General features: G+C 40.2%; 1 protein-coding gene across 5 annotated transcripts in view; it reads right to left on the bottom strand.

Moving 5' to 3' along the window:
* Positions 1 to 12,285: 12,285 nt before the first annotated feature.
* The window catches only part of MYBPC1 (myosin binding protein C, slow type), a 133,315-nt gene continuing 128,036 nt past the window's right edge, over positions 12,286 to 17,564 (bottom strand). For 3 of the 5 annotated variants that reach the window (XM_006888534.1, XM_006888535.1, XM_006888537.1), the window contains 3 exons: positions 17,367 to 17,553; positions 13,751 to 13,793; positions 12,286 to 12,566 (listed from right to left, as the gene is read on the bottom strand). In XM_006888534.1, coding sequence (XP_006888596.1) covers positions 13,780 to 13,793; positions 17,367 to 17,553 — 201 coding nt within the window. In that variant the 3' untranslated portion in view covers positions 12,286 to 12,566; positions 13,751 to 13,779. Of the gene's footprint in view, positions 12,567 to 13,750; positions 13,794 to 15,445; positions 15,505 to 17,366; positions 17,554 to 17,564 lie in introns of all 5 variants that reach the window. The other 2 variants (XM_006888533.1, XM_006888536.1) reach the window with 2 other exon arrangements.

Genomic DNA, 17,564 nt, shown 5'->3' with positions numbered 1-17,564 from the left:
TGTTGTGTACAGTAAAGTTGGAACTGACCCATAGCTGACTCTCCAGCTGGTTTTCAGCAGCAGTTAATACACGGGAGGAGATTGCCCATCCTTCCTCCATGGAGCAGCTGGTGGCTTTGAACTATGTGCCTTCGGGATTGCAGTGCAGCTTCTTGACACTAGGCCACCAGAGTTCCCTTTAAAATATATCAAAAATTAAAAATGGGGGCGGGGAACTCAACTGAATTTATTAAAAACCATATATTGTTGCTGATACTTATACTCTCCCTGTCTATCGATATAAAATTTTTTATCCTCATTGTTGTTCTTACGTACTGTTGAGTCGAGTATGATGCATAGCGACCCTAAGAACAACAGATCTGAACCCTGTCCTACCCTCTGCCGTCCACACACGTTCTGACACATTAGAACCCATGGCAGCAGTCACTGTGTGAACCCACCCAGTTGAAAGTCTTCCTCTTCTTCGCCAACCCTCTGCCTTTCTGGACATCATCTCCCTCTCCAAGGAATAGCCCCTCTTAGCAATCATCTAGGCTTCCAAAGAGCACTCTGGCTGCATCTTCTCCAAGGCATATTTCTTTGTTCTTTGGTCGTCCATGGGATGTTCAGTACTCCTCCCCAACACCACAGCTCAAAGGCATCAATACTGTCATCTTTGTTCATTGTCTAGCTTTCAGATGAATAGCAAGTGATCAGAAAGCCTGAATCAGATGTACCTTAGTCCTCAAACTGACATCATTACTCCTCAATAATTTGGAGGGGTCTCTGACTACAGACTTCCCCAGTGTAATATGCCTTCTGATTTCCTGACTGCTGGTACCAAGTTTCAGTCTTTTCTCCATTTTTTATGATGTTGCTTATTGGTCCATCTCAGTCTTTAAATTGACATTGTTGACATTGGTGTTGTTAGGTACCATGAAGTCAACCATTACTCATAGCAACAATATGAAAAACAAATCCAAACCTTGCCCTATCCAGTCTGTTGTGGTGTCATGATCTCTGTCATGCTTGAGCCCACTATGTCAACCCATCTCCTTGAAGGTCTCCCTGTCTTTCTCTGAGCTTCTGTCTTTCCCAGCATGATGCTTCTCGCCAAGCACGGTTCCTCCTGAAAATAAACACAACAAGCTTCCGAAGAAACATGACATAATCTCTTATCTGTGCAGCTGGGTGTGAAATACCACTTCAGAAAGACACTGACTTACCGGGGTGTGGAAAAGACATAGGTAACAGATACGAAATCACCTGGCTAGGGGTGAGGCATTCTAGAATCTCACCCTTTTAGTCATAAGGCTCGATGGCAATGAGCTTTGTTGTTTGTTTTTTAAGTGGTTGGACCAGCTTGTGTTTAGAATGCTAACCTTCAGCCAGCAGGCTTGAGTGCTTACAAAATGAGGAGAGTATATGCTTTCACTCCATTTACTTGCTTTGATGTACTTCATATTTTAAAGTTTTGTACTTCTAGGCTTTACATCCAAATTTTTGGAAGTCTAGTCGCTTACAAAGTACACAAATATCATGAAATGTTCTGTCATAGATTAACCAACCCTCTTGCTCTCTTCTATTAATTTTCCTGGATAATATTAGAAAACAAAATTTCAAAAAAAAAAAATTTCAAAATAGAGCCTCTGAGATGTTGCAATAGTGATTTCTTTTAAAAAATTTGAAATTGTAGCAGCAGCATAGGGATAAGGAATGGATTTTCCTCAAAGATATGGTTCTTGGCACTCTGTCCTTCAGCCATTTTATAATCAGTTACCTTTTTCTATTTTGAGCACACATCCTACTGCTTTAAAATGTTGTGCATAGATTAAAAAACAACGTACTTGAACTTTGTAAGTAAGTCTGAATTGTTTGAGGAACACGAAGTGGAATCTCCTTCCTCATAATTCCCTTCCTTAGCAGCCTGAGGTGCCTTTAATCCATATTATTTGAGGGGGGGGGCATATTCCCTAAATAATTCCCTTATTTATTTGAGATCATTCCCAGAGAAAATTGTGTCTCAAAGGAAGGAATTTCTGGGGACAGAAAAAAGTAACCCTTAATTTCTGATAATTACATAATGTATTAATCCTAAAAGTTTGTTAACCCAAAACCATAATTCTGTCAGAGAAAATACCCAAGAGTATTTTTAAAAACTGAAATGCATTACCCTGGAGTTGGGGCCAACTCACAGCTGACCCTCCAGCAAGTTTCAAAAGGCTCTAAATCTTATGGGAGGAGATTGCCCATCTTTCTCCAGCAGGGAATCAAACTGTGTATTTGGATTAAGTGAATTCTGGTGGCCTAGTGGTAAGAAGTTGTGCTGCCAACCCAAAGGCACACAGTTCAAATCCATCAGCAGCTCTCAGGGAAAATGGTGAGGAATTTCCTCCTAAACAATTTATTGCCTCTGAAAACGCATTGAAGGGTCAGCTATGAGTGGGTTATGACTTAATGGTACATAATAATACCACCAGCTCTTACCAGTGCAACTCCTCAGACACTAGGCAACCAGATCTCCCTCACGTAAGTATGTTGTTGTTTTGTGCTGCTGAATCAGAGCATCGTTGGCCTTCCAGTGGGTTTTCAGAGGCTATAAATTGAGCATGAGGAGATCGGCCATCTTTCTCCCTAGAGCAGCTGGTGAGTGCAGGGAAAGAATGAGAACAAGAGAGATTCCTTTTCTCCCAACCCTCCCAAAGCATGAATATGCACACAATCACCAGGCACTGTGACAATGCAGATTCTGGTGTAGTGGGAGTGGGCAAGGCCTGAGGTTTTATTTGCAGTCAAGCTCTCAAGAGATGCCCATATTGCTGGTCACTAGATTGTATTTGAAGTAGCAATGGACTGACGCACCCAGAACACTGTTTTGGAGGCTCCCAGAAGTCATGGCTCTAAGGGAGCCCCAGGAAGATGGGTTTGGTAGAAAAAGGGCTCAGGACAGTTAGAGGATGAGACATTCAGCGTCATGGACTGAATTATGTCCCCAAAGCAAGTGTTGTAAATCCTAACCTCTGTACTTGTAGTTATCATCTCATTTCTAAATGGGTATTTGTTGTTGCTATGCTATTAGTGAGGCTGTATTAGTGTAATATGTGTCTTAAGTCGACCTCTTTTGAAATATTAATGAGTAGATTAAGCAAGCAAGCAGAGATAGGGGATGATCTGTGCCAAGCCACATGAACATCTTAGAGGAACAGAAACTAAACAAACACAAGAACCTCTTCCAGAGGCAACAGACCATAGAGGTGGCACTCTGAATTTGGACTTCTAATCCCTTAACTGTGAGAAAATAAATGCCTTTGGCTGAAGGCAGAAGCCCCTCACTATTGTCCTATCTCTACTCACTCCCCTGCCCCTACTCTTGTGGTACCGCCCAGTGCAGGAGTGGCTTCAGACACCCAGCTCAGTGGCACTGTATCCCATAACCTGCAAGGGATCTAGTATTTGGGTCTCTAGCTGGAGCAGCCTGATTCTAGAGGTTTGATCTTGTTTCCAGGTGAGGCATAAGGTGCAATGCTTATCAGCCATCGGGAGCAAATTGATTGTATTCAGCCCCTTATTTAAAAAGGCAAGGGGTCCACAGTATGTGCTGGCTTCCAGGTGGGACAGTGGTCTGGAGCAGCCTGATTCTACAGAGGTTTGATCTTGTTTTCATGTGAGACAGAAGGTGCAATATGTATCAGCCATCAGGAGTGAATTGATTGTATTCAGCCCGTTATTTAAAAAGGCATTTGGGCCCTCAGGCCTGCAGTCATAGGGCCTGGTTTTACTTGGTTTTGGTCAAACATTCTTCTAAGTGATATAGCACTGGACTGTCCATTTGCTGTACAGAGGTAACTCATGGCTGCTGTGATGTTAAACACTGTGACATTGATGCATCAAATGTGATAATGGTTATCCAGGGTGGACAGTGCTTGGTAGAGTTCTCCTATTAAAACAAGGTTGGAAGCAGAAATGGCATCCAATTCTGAAATAGCTTGTCTCTGGAAACTACGAACTTGGAGAAACGATGAAAAGTTATACAAGTGTTCAGGTCTTTCGTTCATAGGGTTGCTATGGGTCATCTATGACTCGACAGCCCTTAACAACAACAACAACAGCACCTGGAATTTCAAAATGGCCCTATAACGTCAAACCAGCTTTGGCTTTCCCCCCTGCCTTTTTAAAAAAATTCATTTTAATGAAAACTTTGGCTTATTTTAAAACATGGCTCCCCTACGAACTCCCATTTTCCCAAGAAGGTAAAATCTGAATGAATCATTTCTTGACTTGCCATGGAACTGCTAGTTACTCTTAGTGGTGGTGGTTGCTACTCAAACTAGTTTTTAAAAAGATTAAGACATAAAAAAAAAACATTAAGACAAATTTTTTCTATTTTTTTTAAATTTTATTTTATTAATTTTAATGAACATTTACAGAGATTTTGGATTTTCATTCATTCATTGTTGCACTATTTTTTTAATCTCCCTCCCCCCAGTTTGCTCCTCTCTTTGAAAAGATAAACTTCTTCATTGGTATGCAATAAGACAAATTTTTATAAGTGATGTATAAAAGCTTTAGGGAGCTCTGGTGGGCGAGTGGTAAGAAGCTGAGTTGCAATCTGGAAGGCCTGCGGTTCGAATCTGCTCTGGGGAAGGATGAATTAATCCTTCCGTGTGATTAACTGCCTCTGAATCTGCTAGACAGTCGGCTTTGTGTCAGTTCAGATTCAACAGCACACAACAACAATGACATACTATCTTTAAGATATTTTAGACTCCAACACTAGGATGAAAGTGACAGCAGAGTAATAAAAGAGGAAAGTAGTTTGCAGTTGTTGCACTGCTATACAAAGGCTGCCTATGGAAGGCAAGTGGTTCGAATCCATCAGCTGCTCCTCGCGAGAAAGATGGGCAGTCTCCTCCCACACTGTTAACTGCCTCTAAAAACCCACTGGAGGCCCAGCTAGGAGTTGGTTCCAACTCGAGGGTACGTAACAAAAACATCACCGCAGAAGAAAGGTGGGGAGACCCTCCTATTAAGAATTAGAGCCTCTCACAGTATGGGCGGGAACCTACTTTATGGCTATGAGTTATTGTGTTGATCGCCTGCCTGTGGGCAGTTGGATACGCACTTATCTACCACGAACAGAGAGTCTAAAGCTATTGTTTGTGGGTGAAAGAAAACCTGAGTTAGAGGGTTTGTTGTAGATTTCTTTTCCTTAATAACTTATTTGAGAATCAACTTGTATCCCAAGTGATATCACAAACCCCCCCCCATCCCACCCCGTGGTGTTTAACACCTCTATTGCCTTCAGGAGCTATTACCCCAAGTAATTTACTCTAGATAGGAGAAAGATACTTGTCGAGGTAAGAGCTACCCTGGCCAATGTGTTTGGAGACAGAGCTCATCAGGTGACATGATGAAGGTCTTCGAATCAGAAGAACTGGTCTTCCATTTGCGAGTTTGTTGCTGAAGTCCACTCCAAGTTAACAACGTTGAATTACAAGGACTTTATAAATACTTCCTTGTGACAATCACTTGAACCTTGAGAGATAAGGATAGTAATAAAGTGATCCTACTAGAATAAGGAAATAAACCAATTGCAGAGCTGAACTTAGAATCATTAATGCTACTGGGAGAGCTGACCAAGAGAATGCCTAGTTTTCTTCCTCCCCCCCCCCCCTGCTAGGAAGGAGAGACAAAAATTGCATTTCTAGTATCCCATTCAGGAAAGTTTATGTCAGGGGAAGGGGAACCAGCCCTAGTGACTGGCAATTGGTGGCGGTTGTTGTATACTGGAGAACTGGAACGGACCTATAGCATATCCGGCAGTGGGTTTTCAGAGGCAGTTAATTGTAGGGGAGGAGGTTGCCCATCTTTCTCCTGCAGAGCAGCTGGTAGATTAGAGCTGCATGCCTTCAGGATTGCAGCACAGCTTCTTGCCACCACCTGGGCAAGTAGAGAGGATTGAAAAAAGAAAGAGTTTCTGGCACTTACTACCTTTTGCTATTTCAAAATCAATGGTCCCTCTTTATTGAAACTTTCCAATGTGGACATGCCTTCAGTAGGAAGGGAGGTCACTGTACAAAGGGTAACATTATCAGTAGGGAGTATGTTTGGAGAACTTGAGTCATAGCTCTGAAATAAAAATTTTGTAGGTACAAGCTCCACTCTTTTTTTCAGGCTATGTTTACAATTGGCCCAAAACTTGACCATGGCTTGACAAAACCAAGCAACGTACTTTGAGTCCTGCAGCCAATTCAGCTGCCATTCCAGTCGATGGCCCTTACTGAAGCATCCAGGCTGCACGGCCACCCTGACATGTTTGTCACATAGTAGTTCATTTAGTTTGCACATACAGTTATAGCTTCTGTGTCTTTGTAGATGTCCCAGACTTACTTTATATGAAATAGCTGATCATGTGTAACAAATCTACTGATTCAAATGAGTGTTTACATGAGAACTGCACACATTAATATTGTAGAGTTGTATTCAGTATAGGAACGGAGAGTCCTCATTTTTAACAGCCCGGAAGGCAAGCTAAGCAACCAATCAGAACAGAAGAAGCCACCACTGTTTGTCCAGGAACTGTTTGTTGTCTTCTTCTATTAAGTCTTGTCAAATCAATTCCAATTCATAGTGATGCTACATTCACTATGAATTATATTATGAATATAGGAGCCTGTAACGTTTCCTAGGGAACATTAGGTCATTTCTCTCTAAAATCAGCTCGTTCATTTAGCAGCTAAGTGCTTAACATTGGGTCACCAGGATTTCTCTTTCCTTTCCCCCAAATGCACTGTTACTATCTTGTTCTGTTTGAGCTCACTCACTCTCTCTGTCTCTGTCTCTCTTTCTGTTTCTCTTTCTCTGCCTTCATCAAGCCAGATCCATGACAATCATCACAACTTCCCAGCTCTAGACTGGAAAGGAGGAAAAGTAGATATTTAAAATGTCTCACCAAGATACCTCAGAAGAACAATGGATCTTGTCCCGGAACAAAGGACCAAGAGGGATAAAAAGGGTTCAGAGGAGGGAGGACGCAATAAAAGTGAAGGACCTTCCTCAGCTTCCCCTTTGCCTCTTAACCAATCTGCTAGAACAACGGAAGACTGGGGAAAATTGCTGGAACAATTAGGGGCCAGAGCAAATGCGTCTCAGCTGCTACATTTCTTAAAAGTTTTCCTTCCTTAAAAGTTTTCCTTCTATCTAAATTGAAGCGACAGACCTGGCATCTGTAACTGCTCTGTAGTGTACAGCTCTCTGTTTCTACACTCAGTAATTTTGATAGAATTGTGAGGGATTTGGGGAGGACGCCACAACTTGAGTTCCAAGGCAGTGCAACTTGCCTGTTAAGAGGGTGGAAGTTCAAGTTAACCCAAAAGCGCCATAGAAGCCTGGTGATCTGCTTAAAAAAACAAAACAAAACAAAACACCTCAAGCCAATGAAAACCCTACTGGGCACAGCTCTACTCTGACACACAAGAGGTTTCAACTCAATGGCAGCCAATTTTGACTGCACCAGTGACACTAAGAAGGCCAGGCTGCAGTAAGTTAATAACATAGCTTCCAGTCTTTTATCTTCAAGTTCTGTGACTGACCTTGACCTCAAATACAGAAATGAAAACTCTTGTCATTCTGTCACAAACACTTCAGATTTATGGCATCATTAATGAAATACATGTTTTCTTCCAGTGAGAAAATGTGTTTGAAAGTTAAATAGCAAGAAGGTTTTTAGTATGAATGAATGGGACTTTCTAAAGATTAAATTTCTGTGTGCATCAAAAACATTTTCCAGTAGAATGAAAAGGAAACCTATTGATGGGGGAAAAAACATTTGGCAATACCAATCCAAACAAGGGTCCCATATCAAAAGTTTACAGAATCCTACAGGGTCTCCACAAGGAAAAGACTTATAACACAATTACAAAACGGGCAAAAAACATCACGGGAAGGCTTTTCACAGAGGAAGACATTCAGATGGTCAAGAGACACATAAGAAATGCCAAAACTCACTGGCAATAAGAGAGATGCAAATCAAAACCACAATGAGATACCATCTCACCACAGTAGCAGTGGCAAAGTTTAATAGAGCAGCAAGTAGTAAGTGTTGGAGAGGATGTGGAGAGATAAGAACTCTTATACATTGTTCGTGGGATTATAAAATGGTACAATCACTCTAGAAGGCAGATAGACATTTCCTCAAAAAGCTGAACATAAAAATTCCATATGACCCAGTTATTTCACTGCTTGGAACATATTTCAAGAAAATTAGAACTGAGACACAAATGGAGATTTGTACACCAATGTTCATAGCATTATTGACCTTCACAAGAACATGGAAACAGCCACAATTGAATGGATTGAGAAATTGAGGTACATTCACATGATGGGATACCACACAGCATGTAGGAGCAATGATTTTGTAAATCACTACCTAACTTGTGAGGGACTGGAGAGCATTATGCTAAGTGAACTAACTCAGTCTCAAAAGGACAAATACTGTATAAAAACCATTATTGTGGAAACAGAAAGTAAACCATATATGAGGATCCAAGGTGGGGGTAGGGTAGAAGCAGGAGGTGAGGATGGGCAGGGGATTAATCACAGGGTCACACAACTTGATGGGTGAAGGGAGGGGTGGGTAAAGGAAATGGGAAAGATCCAGTGTGAAAAACAATGTATATGAATTTTGTAAGTAAACCAGGATAAAAGAAACATCTTATTTAAGAAAAAAAGGCTTTTAGTGAATCCAAGTGGGGAAAAGCCACAGAAGAAGGGTGATGCTAGGACTATATATGAAGTAACTCTGCTTAGCTGTAGCAAACCTATTTGATTAGAAAGATAAGGCTTCACAATCTTGTATGTCAATTTGGTCATAATCCTTAATATAAGGTAATTATTCTCCTCATTATTACATGAGTTGTAGGATGATATTAAGGACATCATCCATGAAGAAAGCAAAAGGTTGTTTATAAAGATAAAGGAGAAAGAAAAGATCTAAATGGATGTCAGAAGAAATTCTAAAAATTGTGCTAGAGCATCAAGAAGCCAAAACAAAGGCAAAACATGCTAAAGTAAAAGAGGTGAACAGAAGATTTCAAAGGGTAGCTTGAGAAGACAAAGCAAAGCATCATAATGGAATATGCAGAGAGCTGGAATTGGAGAATAAAAAGGGAAGAACTCACTCTGCATTTCTCAAGCTGAGAGAACTGAAAAACAAATTTAAGCATTGAGTCATATTGAAAGATGCTATGGGCAATACGTTGAATGACACAGAAAGCATTCAAAGAAGATGGAGGGAATATACATAATCACTGTACCAAAACCAACTGACTGACACTGAAAAATTTCAGGAATATGAACAGGAGCCAATGGTCATGAAGGAGGAAGTGGAAGCTGCATTGAAGCACTGGCAAAAACCAAGGCCCCAGGAATCGGTGGGATACCAACTGACTTATTTCAATTAACAGATGCAGCCTTGGATGTGCTCACCAGTCTATGCCAGGAAATTTGGAGGACAGCTGTTTGGTCAATGGATTGGAATAGGTTCATATTTGTTCCCATTCCCAAGAGGGGTGATCCAACAGAGTGTGGAAATTATCAAACAATATCACATGCAAACAAAATACTTCTGAAGATCATTAAAATATGGCTAGAACTACAAGAAGTTCAAGCAGGATATAAAAGAGGCTGGGGCACCAAAGATATCATTGCTGATGTCAGATGGGTGCTGGCTAAAAGTAAAGAATACCAGAAGAGTGTCCTTTTATGCTTTGTTGATTATGCAAAGGCATTTGACTGTGTGGATCATAACAAGTTAAAATTAAGAAGCATGGGGGGCAAAGGAAGAAAAAAGAAAGAAAGGGGGGAAAAAGCATGGGAATCCCAGGATACTTAATTGTGCTCATGCAAAACCTATACCTAGACCAAGAAGCTATAGTGTGAACAACGCAAAGGAACACTGTTGTTGTTGTTGTTAAGTGCCATCGAGTCGCAAGCGACTCATAGCGACCCTATGAAGGAGAGTCCTCGACGCTTGGGTGTCTTTCATCCTCTCTCCAGGTTCATAGGATTTCCGGAGGCAGTCTATTATGGAAGTGGATGTCACTCCTCCTTCCAAGCTTGTTTTAATCAGGGAGTTCCACCCCACTCTCTGTCCGCATTGGGTAGCCAATCATTAACGCATTTGACACATCAGTATCACAGAAAGGAACACTACATGGTTTAAAATTAAGAAGGAATGTGTCAGGATTGTACTCTCTCTCCATACCTATTCAATCTATATGCTGAGCAAATTAATCGAGAAGTTGGACTCTTTGAGGAGGAGTGTGGCATCAGGATCAGAGGGAGACTCATCAATAACCTGAGTTATGCAGATGACACAGCCTTGCTTGCTGAAACTGAGGAGGACTTGAAGCTCTTGTTGCAGAAAATCAAATACAGCCTTTGGTATCGATTTCATCTCAATGTCAAGAAAACCAAAAGTTTGACCACTGGAAGATTGCAACAGTCAACAACTTCATCTTACTTGGATCCACAATTTACACCTTTCTACCAGTAGTCAAGAAATCAGGAGATGTATTGCATTGGGAAAGTCTGCAGTTAGGGACCTCTCCAAATTATTGAGGAGTAATGATGTCATTTTGGGAACTAAGATGCGTCTGATTCAGGCTTTTCAATCACTTGCTATGCACCTGACAGATGGACAATGAATACGGGGGACAGAAGAACTGATGCCTGTGGACTATGGTGTTAGAGAAGAGCGCTGAACATCCCTTAGGCTGCCCAAAGAACAAACAGATATGTCTTGGAGAGGGTGCAGCCAGAGTGCTCTTTGAGGCAAAAATGATGAGGCTTTGCCTCACATACTTGGGCACGTTGCTAGGAGAGGTGTTTTCTTTTCTTTTTTTTTTTTTGTTGAGAGGGACATGATTCTCAGAAGGGTAGAGGGTTGGGAAGGAAAGGAAGACCCTTGACTGGGTGGATTGACAAGATGACTGTCACAATGGGCTTTAATGTGTCAAGAAGTGTGAGGAAGGCACAAGATAGGACAGTGTTCAGATCTGTTGTTCACTGGGTCACTATGGGTCCCATCTAACTTGATGGCACCTGACAACAATAAAATTTTCAGGTTGTAAATTCTAGTCTCTGCAGTGACAATAATGCAGCATTACATGTGGATCTGTAAAGATATTGATTAGCTTTATCTGATTAAGGCTAAGGAAACTCTGGTGGTCTAGTGTGTAAGTAGTTGGGCTGTTGTTGTTGTTGTTGTTATGTGCCGTCGAGTCGCTTGCGACTCCTATGTACAACAGCCCTAAACTCTGCTCTGTCCTGTGCCAATTGCACTGTCTCCGACACTCCCACCCCAACTATCCCAGTCACTGAATCAATCCACCTCATAGAGGGCCTTCCTCTCCTGCGCTGTCCCTCCACCCTCCCAAGCATGATGTCCTTCTCCAAGGACCGGTCTCTCCTCACAACATGTCCAAAGTATGTTAGACAGAGCCTCAGAATCCTTGCCTCCAAGGAGCCACCCGGTTTAACCCTTTCCAGGACGAATCTGTTTGTTTTCCTAGCAGTCCATGGTATTCTCAATACTCTTCTCCAGCACCACAGCTCAAAGGCATCAATTCTCCTTCTATCCTCCTTGGTCATTGTCCAACTCTCTGATGCATAACAAGTGATTGTGAAGACCATGGCCTGTATCAGACGCACCTTAGTCTCCAGAGAGACACCATTGCTCTTCAGTACTTTGGAGAGGTCCCTAACAGCAGACTTTCCCATGGCAATGGTAGTTGGGCTACCAAGGGTTTTTTTCCCTCCTTGAAGGGCAATCTTCTCCCACGCATTTTATAGCCTCTGAAAATCCTCTGAGGTGTGGGGTCAGCTATAAATCAGATTAAGGATAGGTTTCCTCAGACGTTCTGGATATTTCTGTTTGGGCTCTGGCGTAAAGATGTTTGGATATACCAGCCTCTGAAGCCCGTAACTTCCGAGCCAGCAGCCTGAGATCCTGCCTGCCTGCTGACACCTGGGACGTTTCCTCCTCTGATACCTCTCTTGAAGTCTGATCTACACCTGCGACTTGCATCCTCAGGTTCATGAATCATTTCCTTGAAATAAATCTCTTTTAACGTTCTTAGTTTTTCATTGTTCGAGAACCTAACCTAATACATTGTGCTGCTTTTTCACTACAGGAGAAAAATGCATTTATAGATTCACACTTTAAACGTAAGTAACTGCTTTCACTTACTCTAGTCTTATTTTCTAAAAAGTCCAGTGTCTAAACAAACACAACAACCAAAGCAGTGACTTCATGTGAGATTTTGTTTGCATTTTTTAATGAAGCAATCTGTGCAAACATTTTTTTTTCCCAACAGCAAGAGGAAAGAAAACAACCACACTTGGGTGCCTGGAAACACAGAATATGCTCTCTCAGTGCAACCAGATTTCAACGCAGTGGCAAGCAGTGAGGCAGCGACCAGGCTCTTAGTATTCCTCAGGATTGCTGGACTGTAAATCTCGCAAATAGGAATCAATTATGTTAGGAGGCACACCTTGCAAGAGGAGCCTGCAGAAGGAAAGCCCACCTGGAGGACAGAAAGGAAAAGAAAGAAAAATGTCAAAACTGACCACATGGGGTGAAACAGAATCGCTGAAATAACACTTTTTGCTTAGCTGCCTGGAAACGTGACTAATCATATTCAGTTAGCTGCAAAGATTCATTCAGTGCCTGCTTGGAAATCTCTTCCTGGTTTTAGTACATTTAGCATTTCAAGCACTTGGCATCTAGAAGGAAAGCAAGTTCCCAGCAGACCCATAGCAGTTTTGTTTCTCTACCCGACTGTTACACTGTTGTTCAAGCTTGATTTAAAGTCCTTAAAGGCTGCAAAGGTTTTGTGTTTCTTGTATAGATGACTGAAGTGTTCTGAGTCAATGGCAGAATGAATGCAGACTACATTATGGATCAGTGGGAAGATCTGTTTCCGGTTTGTTAATGTTTTTTAATTAAGCACAGAGAGTTCTAATCCAAACACAGAGGAGAGCAAATGGAATGCACCTTGAACTCTGGTGATTACACCTTCAAGGCATTCTCCAAAGTGAAAAAAAATTGGAAGTATTTTGTTAAAAATAGGAAGACCTATCCAATCTTTTCTGACAGGCAAGAGAAATGCCTACTGAAGCTTTATACTTACCTTCCACATTATATGGAATTATACTTGAAAAATAAAAGTTCTCTTTAAATAAACCCATGAAGCCATCCACACAAATTCATGGTCCTTTAAGAGAACCCTTGCTGATAAATTCACGTACAGACAGAAACAGCATGCCACTTGAACATTCTCAAAACATCTCTAATGCAAATTTGAGAACGTCATTCTCCTTTTAAAAAAAAAAATCCAAGTCACATGTTGGTAGAAATGATGCCATTTATGTACATGTCCATTCCTTGATGCAAAGGCGTCACAGTGCGTGGGGAGGGGGTCATGCAATTCCACCTATGTTAAGTGCGTTCATTCATGCCCTCATAAACGTGAACTCATAAACGTGCATTCATCAACGTGGAGTCATGTCAACGGGAGATTGTCGTGAGGAAGAAGCACAAGCTCTTAATGTCAAGATGCTGAAAGACAAGTTAAACCTATCGAGTTAGTGATTTCACAATCGTCTATTTTCATTGGATTCCATAATGAAAATCATGCCATACTCCACAGGCTTTGTATGGCTTATGACAGTCATAAGCTTCATATGCCAAAACCATATGAAAGCTTACCTTAGATGACACTATACATTCAAAAGTCCTTACTGTGCTACAACTAAGGGAGAGAAGGAGAGAGGGAGAGAGGGAGAGAAAGAGAGAAGTTGTAAGCATTAATACAAAGGCAAACACCAAGGTGGAGTATTTGTGGGATAAAATTATGGTCATGATTATGATGAGGAGGTTTCATTAATCCTTAGTCATGTGAAGGATGTAGGAAAAAGAGAAGCGCACGGAATGAAGGGCAGGGTGAATCCAGTCACTCCAAAGGATCATTAATAGGTCAATGATTGATTAATATGCACAACCACAAGAAATTGGTTTCTACCACTGTGTCTGAGCAGGTGGCAGAGCCAATTTGATTGTACAATGAGTATTTGTGGTAAGAGCTTCCAAACTATTAGCTTGAGAAAGAGAAAACCTACAACATATATATATTGTGTTTTTCAACAAAAGAAAAACATGGACAACAGACAAAGCATTAGTGGACATATATATATGTTGAAATTCTAAAAGGCAAAATTATCAAGTAGACCTAAATATTGAACTAGTGTATTCTCTTGTACTGTATTCTGAACTGATTCTGTATAACTGACCTAAAGAAACATAAGGCCTAGACAAACTTAGGCTACACGGTGATTAATATAAATTCTAGAAAACTCTAAAGAGATCTCTGAGTCATCCTTTGAAAGCTGACATCATCTCTGAAGATTCAGAGATCAAACATTATAAACTCAGGTTGAGATCTACTTCACTAGAGTTTATATTTGGTTTCTTAACTAGCCCCAAAGAACTCTTAATTTGCTCTTCCAAATGGGAGTGTGAATCATGCATACATCATGAAAAAAGAAAATAAAATAAAACTACTGCCACCGAGTTGGTTTGATTCATGGAGATGCTCTATGGGGTTTCTGAGGCCGGGAGTAGACTGTTCACCTTCTCCCACAGAGTGGCTGGTGGATTTGAACTGCTGATCTTTGAGCTAGCAGTGCCCCATTGTAATGCACTATGCCACCAGGGCTCCCTAAACATATGGCAGGACTAATTTCTAGCTTTATGCATTTTGTAATAGAGCCCAAGAGTTTCTGCTAATTCAGTTAGGCTCTTATATAGGTGAAATAATTTCAGTTCTATGAAAATGTCCAAAAGATGCAACCAGTAGATGAATTACAAATATGCTACCAATTACTTTGGAATTATAAACTCCAAAAGTGAAGGCTTTAAAAAAAAAAAGGGATATATTTTTATTTGGATCCTGTTCCCACAAAAAAAAAAAAAAGCCCAGAATACTTCTAAGACATAACAATTTTTAAAATGCTCAGTTTCTTGAGTTCACAATTCTAAAGAAACTACACTGAAAACTATCTTCAATAGAGACTCTACACTTGGAAAATAAACATATTAAAGAAATATCATTCATCCTCCAATTTTGATAGTTTACATATAAACAATAAGGTCTTCCTCAAAAATGGCTTTATACTGGGACTCGTAGTAGAGTATTTCATATTCTGACTTTGTTCCTAAGATACTTTATATCCTTGAATAATTTGGCCTTCCTTGTCCATGGCATAAACACGGTATGCCATGAGCCACTAAGAAATACCATTAAAAGCACATGAGAAAGACAAGCTTTACATGCAAAGTGCGTTTTCATGTAAGAGGAATGGAACAGAAAGTAGAAATAACCAGTGGGATATGAACTTTTTAAACCTGTTGCTGCCCCTCCAAGAAGACTGGTTGTCCAGGGGTATTTACTCCTTGATAAATCACTGCAGAATTAGAATATTTGTACCAGTGTTTATTTATTCTCAGTTGACATTCTTACCTTTTTTTTTCCTCTCACAATTTAAATTGATTCAAGTGACCTATTATCAGACGATAAACAATATTTCTAGGACCAAAAGCTTTTTGCCAAAATATTATAAAAAATATAGTAGCTACATTATAATGGTACCTTATAATGATAATACCATATAAAAATGTATTAGGATACTTAATTCATATAACTAACTTAAATTACAAACTATAAAACCATATCATCTACATACACAACATCATTCACGATTTTGGCACCCCTCCTTGCCCCTGTTGAAACTGCTGGAACTGTTTATGAAAATATCATGAGCAACATTCAACATTCAGTTATCTTCAGAGTTTTTATAAATGTAGTACTGTTTGGGGTCTTTTGGGTTCGTTTTTGTTTGGGGCATACTGAAATAGCAACATCAACAATACTTTGGAATAAATAAGAATGAAGTCCAGATACTTAGTGCATTTGCAACTATGATCTTAAGCTGCATTTCAAGCTAATAATGCAGCTTGGGGTGTTGCAAACATCATCTCAGTAGTAAGGTTTAAGACGTTTCTAAGAACATTACATGCTTTATATTTGAGGACTAAAAGCCAGAAAAGTAATTTTCCTCAGTTATGAGGAATTCACTCAGTGTAAGTAGAAGAATACTGTATTTTAAAAGTTACAAAAGAAAATTATTTCCTTGAAAGATGTTTCTCCGCTATATTTGTACTAAGGAGTGAAAACAATTCTTAACATAAACACTCTGAATATTTACTGTGATTTTCCAAAATAGCTAAATATAGTAGAGTTTTTTTGTATGGGCAAAGTCATAGCCTTTCAGATTTTGAGATACTTTCTTCATACAGAGTAGTAGGAAAAAGAAAAACTTTGATTATCACAGAATTACAACATAATACAGTAACCAGACAACATAACCCATTAATAACAAGAGAAAGCACATCAGAATCCTGTCACCTACTACCTCATCACCACTACCCTGGCAGGTATCAAAGTTTTCACAATATTCCAAAGAAGGTTTTGAATGTCAAGGGGAAAAATCCAAAATAAAAATTAGAGTCAATCAAGAAAAGGGTACTCGGGAGTGGGGGGATTGTATACCAATGAAAGAATTTTTCTTTTACTTTTCACAGAAAAGAGCGAACTTGGGGGGAGTGGTGGGCAGGGAGAAAAATGTAACAATGAATGAATGGAAATCAAAAATCTCTGTAAATGTTCATTAAAATTAATTTTTAAAAATGGTTTAAGATGGATGATTTGTTAGGATGTTTCTACCACATAAATCTTCATGTGCTTTCTCATTCTAAATTATGTGAAACACCTCTGAAAATAAATGTAAGCAAAATATAGACCATAAACAGGTAGATTTTAGAATTATGTATAATATGGGTTGCTATATCCTATATGCGTAACATTAAGTACTCAATTAGCAAACTTATTCATGCATATATTGACGTTTCACAAACAGTAAACGATTTAAAACTTAGCGTGAATTCCATAGTTGCAATGAGCTTTTTGCTCTCAGATCCTGTTACAGTAACTATGGCACGAAAGTCACTTCCCTTTGGTGTTACTCATTCTCATCATGCTGCATCTAGTATTCCACTGGAAGGAATATTCCTTTAGTCAACAAGACTTGCAATGGATAACAAGAAAATACTCATGAAGCTGGCTTACATAATTAAGTGGCCTTCAACAAACAGAATGAATGCAGAATGTAAACCTTTCTTCCTTTTCCGTACTTTCTGCAAACAATTTGGACTGTGCAGTGAGGACACAGTGATTTTCCTTACGTTTAACCTGTACAACGGTGCGTACCTTTCACCTCCAGCTTGCACTCCATCTCCACCGTGCCCAGGTCGTTGACTGCTTTACAGCAGTAGGTGCCTCCGTCATAGGGGCTGGGCTTGCGGATCTCCAGAGTGCAGACGCCCTGGTTGCTGAACATCCTGTATCGCGGGTCATCCACAATAGCGACTTTGTTTTTCATCCAGGTTATTTTGGGCTGATATTGAG

The sequence above is a fragment of the Elephantulus edwardii genome, unplaced genomic scaffold (assembly GCF_000299155.1).
Source record: "Elephantulus edwardii isolate Elephantulus edwardi_28Jun2011 unplaced genomic scaffold, EleEdw1.0 scaffold00068, whole genome shotgun sequence".
Classification (NCBI taxonomy): domain Eukaryota; kingdom Metazoa; phylum Chordata; class Mammalia; order Macroscelidea; family Macroscelididae; genus Elephantulus; species Elephantulus edwardii.
The sequence above is the reverse complement of the archived record's forward strand: the minus strand, read 5'-3'. Positions and strand labels throughout refer to the sequence as shown.